The sequence below is a fragment of the Aythya fuligula genome, chromosome 7 (genome assembly GCF_009819795.1).
Source record: "Aythya fuligula isolate bAytFul2 chromosome 7, bAytFul2.pri, whole genome shotgun sequence".
NCBI lineage: Eukaryota > Metazoa > Chordata > Aves > Anseriformes > Anatidae > Aythya > Aythya fuligula.
In genome coordinates this window covers 18892024-18905635 of record NC_045565.1, presented here as the reverse complement: position 1 = coordinate 18905635, position 13612 = coordinate 18892024, and the positions used below count along the sequence as shown (strand labels likewise).

Sequence of the window (13612 nt, the reverse complement as noted above, 5' to 3'; positions counted from 1 at the left end):
GTTAAGGCTGCATTACCTCTTTTGAACCAATGCAGACACATGTATTTCTCTAAACAGGAAGGAAATGCCCATGCTCACAGAGGTCTAGTTTCACATTTAGGATTTGGTTCACATTACACCAAATTTGGTGACCAAACCCAAAAAGGCACCAGTGAAAAACGGCCAGATACTTAATCATTAAATTGTAATTAAAAAAATGATATATTTTCAGAGGTTCTTAGCTGAAAGCTTGGTAATTCTATGCTCTTCATCTGAACTCTAAAACTACATCGGCAATAGGGACTTTGCAATGTCTATACAGACACTACACAGGCATACTCAATGTTTATCTCAGGAGGATCTTACAAACATCTGAATGTCACAGAGCAAATATTATGAGCAGAATATGTTCAGAATAACTTCACCTTAAACTTTGCATCATAAAATCATTCATAACACACAGGCCATAACAGATAAGCTCACATCCTTTCTCGCCACCTCTACCAAGATTAATGAGACAAAACAAGAAGATGTAGCAGAGGACCCTAACATGTGAGCGGCAGGCACTTGATAAATAGCTCTATCTTTCATTATTTCGTAAAGACTTAAAAGAGGTGACCTGCAAGATGTATGTAGTTTTCTTTTGTGCTTGTACATCTTTCAGCAAGCCCCTCAGAATGCTAAGAAACCTGCACTAAAGACAGAGAGGAAACGACAAAAAAAGTTATTGGAATAATACAATTTTAATGGGTAATAAACAGTCTTGCATACTAACATATTAACACACGCTTCCAAATCACACAGAGAAAGACTCTGCAAACAACTTTGGCTTAAAAGATTCTCAAATACCATGAATAAGCTCAAGTATTATACAGCATTTCAGCTATTCAATATGCATATTTCACATTTTGCTAAAATTCTGTTTATTATCAGCTTTACTTTTGCACAATTCCATTATCTGGAAAACATTCATTACAGAATCCCAGGTGCATGCTGACAGTATTAACTATACCTGTTCTCCCTAAAGTTGCAGGATTAACTAAAGAGATTTTCCCTTTGCAAGAGGAAAAACACCAGAAAACAAAAAGTGAAAGCTGAGAGAGTATTTTCCATCCCTAATTTCTGAACACTGTGTTGTTCTCATGAAGCCTGGGAGCATGTTTTAATTTTGAATACAGAATTGCCATCCTTCAAAAATGATGGAGGCTACTGTTGACTTACAATGCATTTCAAATTCATGCAAAACCAATACCTCATGTTTAAAATAAATGAGGACTCAAAAGTTCCCGTGAGAGTGATTAACATAGCTAAGCTGTAAAAATATATCCAGTACCTATACCAGAAGGTATATCACCTAACCTTAAAAATGTAAAATATCAGTGCCTAAAAATCAGAGCTATTCATGGCAGTCTCCCATTAGCCAGATAGGCAGAGAAGGGCATCTCTGGAAAGTAATTCATGGTTTATATGAGTTAAATAATTTCTGGAGTTTATTTCTCTTTCTTAAAAAAGATGTGTGTGAAGGGCTTCCATAATTAGGCACCTTTGTTAAGTGCTCAAAATTAGGCACAATACAACGTTTCAGAGCCTCAATGCAAGCCTAATGAGAGTCTCTGTGTCCTTCAGCAACTCAGCGAGGCATGACCCTGCAATTCTGATTATTCATCCTCCCCAGCCTGCAAAATATAAATGAATGTGTACTTGTAGCTTGCTGGAGACTCCATCTCTGGATGTTTTGAACACCATAGTGTTCATCAAAGCCAACGTAAAGCTACAGTCAAGTCTTTATCAGGGTAAAACGTTATCCACTTCTGTGAAAGCTAAATATGTCCCCTGCAACTTCTAGTTGAAACAGTCCAAAATTCTTTGTGTTTGATGTCTGCCTTGTTCCATGCCTCTAGTCTGCTATGAAAAAATACTGCACTTATTTCTATGGCAGATAGTATCCAGTGCTACAGGCACATGGAGAACGTCGGAGTTTCAGTCATTTGGCAGGCTTTGAAACAGTTGCTGAGATACTGAGATTATCACAGCTATGTTAGAAGACGAACAACCAAGTTAAAATCTGTGTGAAACTAACAACAGCAAAAAATGCTTCCAGTTTTAGAGGACACTACAGAAACACACTAGATTACTAACCAGAATGCTTCAATGGCAGCCACAGTAGTGTGGACTATGTTTGAGGAATAACAACTTTCACAGACTCATAGAACGGCTTGGGTTGGAAGGGACCTTAAAGATCATCTAGTTCCAACCCCAAACAAGGTTGTTTCAACAAGGTAGTTACCTTTAGACATTCAGGACAGTGCTACAAAAAGCCCAGAAGAGTGGTATAAGGAGTTACTATTTCAGCCACATGTGCCATATGAAAGATGTCTCTTTTCAAGCATGTCCTTCTTGCCTTCTGAGGTTTCGTTTAACTTGTTGCACAGAATTTTGATGCATTGCACCTCTAAGTATAAAGGTGTGACATGCACAGCAGGTAAATAGTTCAAACATTTTTGCTTGAACACACTGAATCTTCTAACAAAGTCTGAGAACAAGCTACCATGAAGACATGCAAAGTGAAATGTTTCTGCCCATGTCCTTCAAAAGCATTCATGCATACTGTTTACATAGCCATTGTATCTATAGACAATCTCACTGGAACATTATCTTTAAACTTTGTACTACTGCACAACATGAAGCACTCCAAAAATTTCACCCATATTTACAGCAGCAAAAATTGTATCCTCAAAACTGTCTTTATTTCTACCTAACAACTACTTCTTTTCCATAAATATACAGACATTTCCATTTATTCCTGGTATCCACAGGCTCAGTGTTTTGATTCCTACTTTATAGGAGCACAAAATGCTTACAGCAATTTAAGTGTTAGAAACTTCCTCCTGCCTGCACTACGATCCTTAGGAAGAGACACTTACACTTCCCACCCTAGCATGGCTATATGCACGTGCAGACCAGGAAGTGCAGGGTTCAACACACGGGTGATGCCTCTGCCTACCTTTCTTCCCCCCAGCTCTTTCAAACACAGCTGTCCCAGGGCAGATTGTATGCATGAAGGAAGCCTTCACCTTCCCACCCTGAGCTGTTTACTAGAATGAGGCAGTAGATGAGTGCTGGAGCTAGCTGAGCAAAAGGAAACAGTGTTCGGCCATTCAAATTTTATTTGTTATTCAAACAGTCTCAGTTCTCGAGTGAAAAACACCAGACTGAAAAGGAGTGTCATTCTGCCAGTTCAAGCTTGCATGCCATTCAAGGATGAGATAGACTACTGAACTGTGCAAACACCACTGCATAGTAATAATGCCTGTTGCAGCATTCAGAATTGCTGTTCAGGATTTACTTTGCTGCGTACATCATCCTTAAGGGAGACTACATAGTACTGACTGAAAGTATCATGCATGAATAACTTTAATTATTTCTTCTGCATCATTTCAGGGATGAAAGCTTTTAAAAATTCTCCCTATAAAAACATTACAATGAAGAACATAACACTGTAAAAATACAAGCTTACAGATTTCCAGAATAATATAAACTATATTTGAAAAGTTATAGCTAGACAATCTCAAGCAATCTTTTCACTACACACAAATGTATATGAGACATTTAACTTGAATAGGCAACCTTAAATTCAGAATGTCCTGACCGTTTGACATTTGTCCTGACCATTTCAAATCATTAGAAAAGTAGTTGTCATTTTTGCCTGTAGGCAACCTGAACGAATGCTTTGTGACACACAGGTGTATGTAAGTTCCACTCACAAGTCTTTATCACCATCTGTTCATTTAGAGAATTCAGATACTCATTTGTTACTCTGCTAGTAAAAGAGCTGAAATAAATTGGGCAGTTCTTTCAAAAGATGAAATTTCAGGTTTGGTTACCAAAAGAGTAAAGGCAAAATTGCTTTCAGATACTCTTTCCTGCAATAATATAGACAGAACATGATACAGAATTTGAGATGATGAAACTCATTGATAAAATCTTTATTTGTACAGATTGTTATCAAATCCAGGAAAAACATTCAAAAGGTTCATTCCAGAATTGCAGTGAAACAAAGTAAGCTTAATTTCCTTTCAGCTTTCTCTCTGTGTCTATGGCAAACTATGGTGACCTCTGTGCACCCATTTCTGATTTTTTTTTCTAGCTCCTTTAAATACACAAGGCAAAATGAGGTGTATAAAAGAAACACAGGAAGTTCACTTACCCTATGTATAATTCCAGCTGAGTGAAGATGTTTGATACCACACAGCATTTGATAAAGAAGATAGGACATTCGTTCATGGTCCAGCTCCATCTGAATCACTTGGCAGAGATTTGCGTCCATGAGCTCCATTACTATGTAGCTTATAAAGAAAAAAAAAGAACAATCAAATAATGCTGTCATTTTATTGTATTCTTTCAATGTTTATTTTCCGATGTTAATATTTGTAAAGTTAATTCACAGCTTTAGATCAAATCAGACTTACACGTCTTGAAATTCTTCCAGGGATTTTTGCGGTGTGAACACATTCAGTAGGCCGATTATCTGTAGGAAGAGGGAGACGAAGTATAATCACACCACAGCAACAGCAAAGTTGCAAATCAACATTTCAAAACTGATACCCAGCATCCTGATGCAATCCTTCTGGTATTTATTCATTGAAGCTCCAGATGCTCAGTGGCTCAACCAGGACTAACACACTGTAATAGATGCTAATGATTTTATCAGAAGTGTTTTTCCTCCACAAATCACATAATCTAAAGATATGTTGTGTGCATTAACAAGATGATCTCCAAAGCTTAAAACCTCAAGTTAGTCAGTCTTCTTATGCTCCCTACTTTAAGTTTGAAGAGAACTCATTAAGACTATTATTATGTAGGAGGAAAAATAAAATGAAATACTGACAAATAGTACCAAAGAGATATCACTTTGCCATATGCAGAGGTGAAGCAACAAATTAATCCTGAGACAAAACCAGATCATTGGAGCTGTTTTATGACATTTTTCCAGTTGCTAAGAATGGATGGGATATGCAGTAACAGGCCAAGGTACTATTCATCAAGAGTCATGCAGGCTTACAATAGCTAATGATCATATAAATCATGCTACTGGGTAGAACTTCCTTCAGAGAATCCACTTACAAACCACACATCTTAAAACAAATACAAAATTTTCTCAAGTAGCTAAAAGAGTAAGTCCTCCATGAGTTTCTCCTTGCCTAAAAGCCAGGGGGAATTTTAACTTGCTGAAGGGGATTAAGAGGGAAGGTGAGGAAGATGGCACACAACTGCCTCTGAAGGAAGAAAATGGCCAATACCATCCTTCTGTAGTCCAGCTTTGATAATTTTGCAGCTTATTCTCTCCCCATGTTTGTAATCCGCTCTATTCTACAGCTTCACAAACATCAGAAAGTTCCTGCTGTCACAACTAGGATTCCTAACTTGTTCATGCACCACAAAAAAGTAAAAACAAAATATATTGCTGGCTTTTTCCTCCTACTTGTTTAGCAGCAGAAACAGCTGTCTTTAAAAAGTAGCAATGTAACACTGCCTCCTTTCTTGAGTTTGAAGAAGAATTTAAAATTGTGCAGGTATTAACACCAGCCTGCACCAACTTTTCTGTAAGATCCTTTTGTACTTTTCATGAAGAAACAACCCTGTTCTGAAAACCACTATAATCTACAAACAATGACATCCTCTGAGTCATCTTTACAAAGAATAACCTTCTAGGTAATTCTTTAACATTTAAAGCAGGACACTCCACTTACATTTTTGTGATTAACGCACTTCATAAGAACAAGCTCTCTGTAGGCTCTTTTAGCATGGGTTTGGTTCTGAAATGGTCGGCTTAGCTTCTTGATTGCAACATTTCTTTCAAGGATGGCATCATAAGCTGCACTGTAATTAAAAATAACATTATTACATCTCAGTGTCAAGGTCCTTTAAGCTGTGGCAGTTCTCACTTTTCCAGATACCATTTACCATGTCTGCAGATATACCAAACTTCCAATATTATTCAGATTCAGGGTGTGCAACAACAAGGTGCTCTTGTATGCTGAGAAATTCAAGATTTAGAAAGGTTTTCCTGGCTTCATAGTCCTAACACAAGACAATCTCCACAAAAAAAAAAAAAAAAAAAGGAGGATTTCTGCTTCCTAGAATATCTGACTAAAGGTATTGAGTTCTTGTCACTCACTGGCACTGGAAAACAGACTGCCTAAATATGATTGAAAACATTTCAAATGCAAAAAAAAACACAGATCACTTTTATATAATCTCCATGCTGAAAGGTAGGAAGAAGGAGAGAGGAAAAGTAGGTTATACTTGGGTCCCATGCTGTCATTTATTATTCAGTGTGCAGCTGTTTAATATCCTTATGACAATGAGAGTATCGATGTCAAGATAAAGCAAACAAAAAAAAAAAAAACGCTAGGAAGGCCTTAATATCTTGATGTCACCAGCTTGTACTTGATAAAAAGGAAGAATAAAATTTTGTTTGCAGACAGATGCCAAGACTGCCATATGATTCAGTTACACAGGCTGTTTAACTGATGAAGATTGTTACCGGGGACAACTCCCATATATATCACATTTCCACGACAGGAAGGCAGGGATTTTGTTTCCTGTAAGATGTAATACAGCAGCTGACTACTGTGCAGACTCAGGAAATATTTGTCAGCTACTAAAAAAGCTTCAGCAGGGAAAATACCATTTTATTGTCTCTTATCAAGAACAGCGTACAAACCTAATGGAGAACATCCGCCAGTAAATGGTCAGCATTTACTGAATACAACTAAAAATATGTTGTCTGTATAGTGTGTAGGCTTGAATGATTTATTTATTTTTTTTTTTAATCATAAAAACCTCTAATTGATAGGGGGAAAAGAGAAAAAATGGGAAAAACACATACTGATAACTTTCTTTGGTTTACATTTTCCACTACCTGGAATTTCCCCCACCTACCCCCAAGAAAAGGAATATCTTCTGAAAGAGAAGCAAAGAGGTGATCAGGAATGTATGTCAAACTTCTGCATCCTCAATTTATAGCTGTAGCAGCTTTAGAGTCTGTTTCACTGTTAGATATGGTTGAGCCTTTAGGCCATCTCCTTCATATTCCTCCAAATCAAGTTTCGTCAGTTAAAACAAAAACAAATCACAAGAATTACACCCCATCTCCTTGACACATGGGCAAGATTTAACCACATGAGTGCTCCAGTCTGTTTCAGGGTAATCAGAGTGGTTTAACTAAAACAGCTTCATTTACCACTAGCAGTAATTACAGAATGATGCTAGAGTAATTACATGGTCAGTTTTTGAATCTCAGCTCTGGGAAGGGTAGTAAATTTGGAAAACAGGAGGTAACATGACTGGGAATCAGAAGAGAAGTGGTAACATCTAAAGCTTTTGCAGTCTTTTCTGTAGCAACTAAACAGACTCCAGCCAAAAATCTGCCTCATTATATTAACACACACGTGTACAAAATTCAGATTATTATTTCTGTTGCTGCTACTTATAGACCAAAGAATCTTACTGTGAGAAGTTATCACTTCAAAAACAGCTCTTTCTAGGTTAGTGGCCTTCAAGTTTGCATTTGCACTAAGAAAACACTGTTTTATTATTATGCCAGCTAAAACACAAATATGAATTAAAAACACAAATGAACCACACATTCTCTAAACACTGATAACAAGATCAAGGCAGTAAAAAGGTTAAAGGGAAAATTGTTTGAGAGGATTATGCTTTTTCCTATCCTTCTCTTCCTTGACATTTTTTCTGTATTTTTATATCACTAGTTACTATCTTAAAGTCACAATAAATTGGCAAGTCTGCAAATTGCTATGCTATCTATACCTTATCCTTGATTGTTCAAAAAAAAGTCTCAAGAGTCTTAAACCAACATTTACCTTTGGGGTAATTTTGCTGCACAGGAAACAGTGCCTAAAGCAGCTAGTTGTCACCAACTATTCAGGCAGTCAGACACTCTTCAGTCCAGGGCTTTCATTCAACAACTTACATTGTCAAATCATATTTTCCTCAACTTCATTGGGTATTTACATATTACCCTGGAAGTCTGCATCTCAAATGCTTGTTAATTAGTACCAGAGACTAGACAGATTATAAAACTAAGTGAAACAGGCCCCTAACAAACCATTTTGAGAAGTTAAAGCATTTAGAAGCATCAAATATTATATAGAGAGTATTTCTGGCTTTTATTTCACTGTAAGTAAACAGTGTGTTTTAGGATTAGGATTAGTTTCTTTATCCAGGTTTTACCCCATTAATTTATAGGACTCAGCGCAGCTGACTGATTTGCACAGAAAAGCATCAGTTCTGGAGCAAAAAGGGACATAGGTCAAAAAGCAAGAGCAAAAGCCATTGTTGAGGAAAAACAGCTAATGCTTACTAACGCTGTTTTTCACTTAACGTACAACTGTTAAGACATTGAAAATTCCATTAAGGTAAACTAAAAGTACATTTACACCTTAAAGAAACCTTACCATACTATCCCCTGTGCTCCTGATCCTATTGGTTTCAAGTTTTGATACCGTTTCAACACAGTGAACGTAGAATCTCCAATTTCAACACTGTAGAAATTGTTGTCACGCTTGCTTCTGCTCATGACGGCAACTTAGTTCGATTGCTTCATCCAAATTTTGTTTCTGGCCTGTAAAGAAATAAAATTTTAAAAACTAAGATCTTATAACTGTATGTAATCTGACAAAAGGAAAAATTCCTTATAATATGCAGAAGATGCTTCTCGAAAACGGCCCATATGCGAACCTACGCTGTTTTTAATGTCTGTTACACAAACCTGTTTTAGGTATGTTCCTAAAACAGGAACCTAGAAAGGAAAAAATAAAAGAAAACCAAAATTGAACGATTGGTAGCAAAAATCTGAGATGGCAGTGAACAGAAAATCAAAAATTAGGCTGTGTCATCCACAGAGCTCTACGAGTGCTGCCATGCCTTTTCACAAACATGCTGCAAATGAGCAGGGTTTGGACCAGATGCCCTCCAGAGGTCCCTTCCAACCTAAATTGTTATATGACTCATGCAACAAGAGTGACAAACTATCAAAACATCTTCCAGACATTAAAATCATGAACACATTCTTGGTCTCAACTGCCAGGAGCATCTGTCACTGATGTGGAAACACATACAGTTAATCAAGGACAGAAAAGGAAAACTGGCCTTGTCAGAGACCTCTCATACAAACTTCAATGAAAAAAAATAATAATAAGGGGAAGAGAGAACAAGAGTAGGAAAAATGGATGTATATTTCACACAAAAAATCCCTTGAATTAAAATAAACAACATCTTAATGTACATGTCCATAGAATAAAATATTAAAATTGCACAATTGCTTTTACTGTATCTCTTCCTGCTTCTTCAATGTTAGCTGTACTCGTTTAGTTTTCTCTTCACATGCGCTGTGAGTTGAGTTGTAACAGATGTCTAGTAGAGTCAACCAAGAATTTGTACTAAGAAGTTTCTTCATGAAGATTCTTCAAGAACAATAGCATGCTGTCTTCTTTGTTACTAATATATGCAACGTTTTCCCATTATCATCCCATTATCATCATTTATCAGCCCCAGACAGTGACAGATTCTTTGCTTCCACACATCATTATACTACACAATTGTTACATCTTAAACAAGCTTTGAAAATGCGGATAGCACATATATGGCCTTCACAGATAATCACAAAGGTCCTACAAGGCTAATGCTTGCAGAATTTCAAAGCTCTCCAAATCCCTCTTTCAACTGGCTAATCTACATTCATTTCAGATATGTAAGTGCAATAAAAACACTTTGAAATTCTAAAAAAGAACACGTTTTAACTATTTAACATACTATAAATTAAAAAAAATATTAGCCATCTCAAAAAAAAAGAAGTCCATGAAAGAAGCCCTTTTTCCTAAATACTGTTAAAGTTGAGTCCCAGTCACAAAAACTTAAGAAATACCAAAGCAGTTTGCATCAGTTATAGCAGGTATCACTAAAGGCTTCCTTCTCCAGTTGATAGGGAAGGCTTATTTGGACAGGAACTGCTGCTAGGGACAAGAAAAGCTGGATGCAAGCTGGGATTCCAGAGTGTGAAGACTAGGTCTATGTGAATGATGCTGGTTTACTGCAAGGAGCTAAAAGGCCTGATTTCTTAGCAACATACAACACCATCCCCACCTCTTACTTCCCTATCCCTTTTATTACTGCTTTTTCAGACTCTGATGCTTTCTCAGCACTTTCTTCACAAATGTACTCACACATTCCCAAAGCTTTGGCAAAAAGATGCCCAATAAATCTATAATGACAAAAAATGAAGAGAGAAAATCCGTTGCGGAAGGTATGAAATCAGCCAGGCAAATTTCTGAAAATCACAAAACAAGGAATAAAGACAGTCCTTCATATGATCTTACATCTGTTCTTTGTCAGCTGAGAAAACAAAACAAACCAAAAAAACCCAAAACATTGAGTTCATCCACTGAAACTGTATTAAGATGCAGCAACATTGAAAAAATGTAGGATTAGCTGGAACAGCTTAGTAGAGCTCTGCTATTTGGTATCAGCATCAAGATAATGAAAGTTTAATACTTCACTTTGGATAATTCCTCTAAAATGAATGCAGAAAGGGCTGTTCCTTTCCATCTGGAGTTTTCAGATGAACGCTGACAACTTACCACCTAAATGTCAATATTTAGAGTAGTTAAAGCCAGGTATGCAGTTTAATTCCAACTTGGTAAACTTCACAGGATCAAAGGGTCAAACATACCGAGTACAGGTTAAGAACGGACCTTGAGGTACATCATTCTCTTAGAAAATAATTCCTCTATATTAACAGATTTTACATGTATACAGTACATGGTACTATAACCAAGCAAATTTCACTGCCTTAGAACTTTGCCATTTGCTATATGTTCAATCAATATGCTTACCAGTATGCACTGGGAAACTTGCATTTACTAACGATTTTATAATTGCAAGTAGTGTTTTAGTGTGTAGCAGCATACAAAAGGAATCCTAATTTATTCTTGTTACGGTTAAAAAAAAAAAAAAAAAAAGCACTGTTTCTGGAGCAATGTTTTCACTCCTTTCTGAACACATTAGCATCGCAGCCACTGAGATAATTCCTACAGCCCATTACTCTATCCTTCTCTGCTCCAGAGATAAAAGCAAAAATAATCATTCATACACTAAATATATGCTTCCTAATTGACAAGCCTGCATTCTGGATTATTACAGTAACTATGCTAGTCCTAAAAAGAGCAGTTTGTGCAAAGTTTTTGTATGTAATTATCTCTTTCACTTTATCTAACGCCTTTGCCACATACAGGAGGACACCTAGAAGCTCTCAGCTCTCATCACTACCCCCTGAACCCTACAGCTTTCTCCCAGAGCAAAGCTGCCAAGGAATACAGGGACTCTACCTCCTGGCCAGAGAGAAAGCACTAGGAATATTTTTCTAGAATCACAGAACCACAGAATGGTTTGGGTTGGAAGGGGCCTGAAAGATCATCTTATTCCAACACCCCTGCCATGGGCATGAACATATTATCATAGCTTCTGCCCATATTTGACAAAATATTTGGCTAATAGATGGCTCCAGCCAGGACTACAGCATGCACAAGCAAACCAGGTGCCAGTCCGCCATCTCACTCAGTCTAGGTTTAATCTCAATTCTTTACAGTCTTTGGTTTTGCCATTTCCCCTCTTGGCTGCACATGAGGAATTGAAAGCTCACATCTCTCAAACAACTGTTTCCTCCTTCATCTGCCTTCCCATGCCTACAGAGAAAACCAGACAGAACCTAGAGAAGGTTTTCAAGTCTCAGAGTACGTACAAGACGTTTTTACTCCCCAAGTTTCAAATCAGTTAAAGCCAAAATTTATTTTCACTGTCCTGCCTAAATAAAGAAACATCTAAGACACTGACTTTACTGATTGATAACATACAAATTCAAATATTTTAAAATGTGTTTAAGTAGCTACTTAAAACTTTTAAAAGAGAACAAATTCCAGTATATTCCTAATGCAGAATACTGTAGATACACTGTATTATCATTCAGGGCATTTGAGACTTACAGTTAAAACAAACAAACAAACAAACAACTGCTAAACTTCCTAGTACCAAGAATTATTACATTCTTTTCTTAATTCCACACAAATTATAAACTGTTGTTAATGGTGTAATTTTAATGGTTTACTTTAAAAAGAAAAAATAAACAAAGTGTTTTAGGGGCATAATTCAGTGGCACTCAGATATAATTAAATGTGCCTCTACCCTGTTGAAAAAAATCAACCAACTGATGTCAGTCACGACACTTACAACTTGAAATGTAAAAAAAAAAAAAAGAAAAAAAAAAAAAAGAAAAAAAAAAGGTAAAGAACAGAATAAGAAATGTATGGGAAAAGCATAAACTTCTAGAAAAGCACTGTGAGGTTGGGGCTTCATAGGCTTCCTCTGCAACTGGAGTCTTTAAAATGTTAAATAAAGAGCCATACATCTCATCTGAAGAACACGAACAACCTAAAATGTACCTTACCCTTCTACTGATTGCCAAAAAACTACAACAGCTCTGGGTATTTACTTTGTAAGGGATCTAATGTATCTGGACCACACCTCAAACACTCTGCTGCTACCTTGGCCCATATACCACCAGCCTATGAAGTTCAAATGTTTCTCAGCCCACTCTCTGGCAGTATTTCCAAGACCTAGAAAATGGCCTGAGAGTAAGACTGAGGAGAAGGGTTTTGCAATTGAGATCACTGCTTTTGCAGGACCTATTTACAAGAGGCAGTGAGTAAAACCAAATAGCCCTGCTCTTACACAGCAAAGCCAACTAAACACATCCTGTACTTTCAGTAAAACCCTATTTCAGGGAAGCGATTGCTTCCTGAATAAAAATCTAAAGGATTCCTGAGAAACTTCAAGTCAGGATGCCACGCACAAGCAAAAGCAGTCAAAGCACAGAAGAAAACAAATACTCTACTAGATATAATTGGGCATTTTTTACATTTCAAAATATATCTGCATACAGCAGCTCTGGAGCCACATTTCAAGTTACTGTTAGATTTGTGAATACTAATACATGTAGTAACTTGTAACCCAAAGTGCAGCAAAGAAAAAAGAAGTCTACTGTGGAGTAAGATCCTGCTGTTTAATCTAACCCATTACTCACTAGAGTATACACAGTCAGCACAGCTGAAAACACGAGAAGGATGAAGACACCAAACAGTTTAGCTGAACACATGCATTAGCCTGTTGCCCAGTTAACCTAGTAACAAGCCTGAAAAAATCCTCAGGTAGCAAACCATATGCTCAAGCTCTTGCAACCACAACCATTGCAGTGTATGGAGAGCTACTGGGGGACGTAAATCCCTAAGGATTTACATCCTGTTACCTCCCTACCCTGGGAGGTAACAGCTTCCTCAGCCTGAATCAGATCTAACATCCACCTCCTCTGTGCTCTCCACCTCCATGTCTCATAACTTCTACAGCTCTGTCCATCAGCCATGGAAGATTTATGCCTCCCAGTTTAGTAAGCAAACTTACTTTTACTCTGTGCTTGGCTCCCCCTGAGCTCAGACTCCTTCATGCCCCCTGCCCACTCACCTTGCTCTGAAGGCAACCTCAGGAAGCACCTGGTACTGCC

General features: G+C 37.3%; 1 protein-coding gene across 3 annotated transcripts in view; it reads right to left on the bottom strand.

The window, feature by feature from the left end:
- MAPK8 (mitogen-activated protein kinase 8) overlaps positions 1–13612 on the bottom strand; it is a 45568-nt gene that overhangs the window by 13497 nt on the left and 18459 nt on the right. For all 3 annotated transcript variants that reach the window (XM_032190991.1, XM_032190989.1, XM_032190992.1), the window contains exons 2-5: positions 8460–8626; positions 5730–5859; positions 4449–4507; positions 4187–4325 (exon numbers count right to left, since the gene is read on the bottom strand). In XM_032190991.1, coding sequence (XP_032046882.1) covers positions 4187–4325; positions 4449–4507; positions 5730–5859; positions 8460–8581 — 450 coding nt within the window. In that variant the 5' untranslated portion in view covers positions 8582–8626. The remainder of the gene's footprint in view (positions 1–4186; positions 4326–4448; positions 4508–5729; positions 5860–8459; positions 8627–13612) is intronic.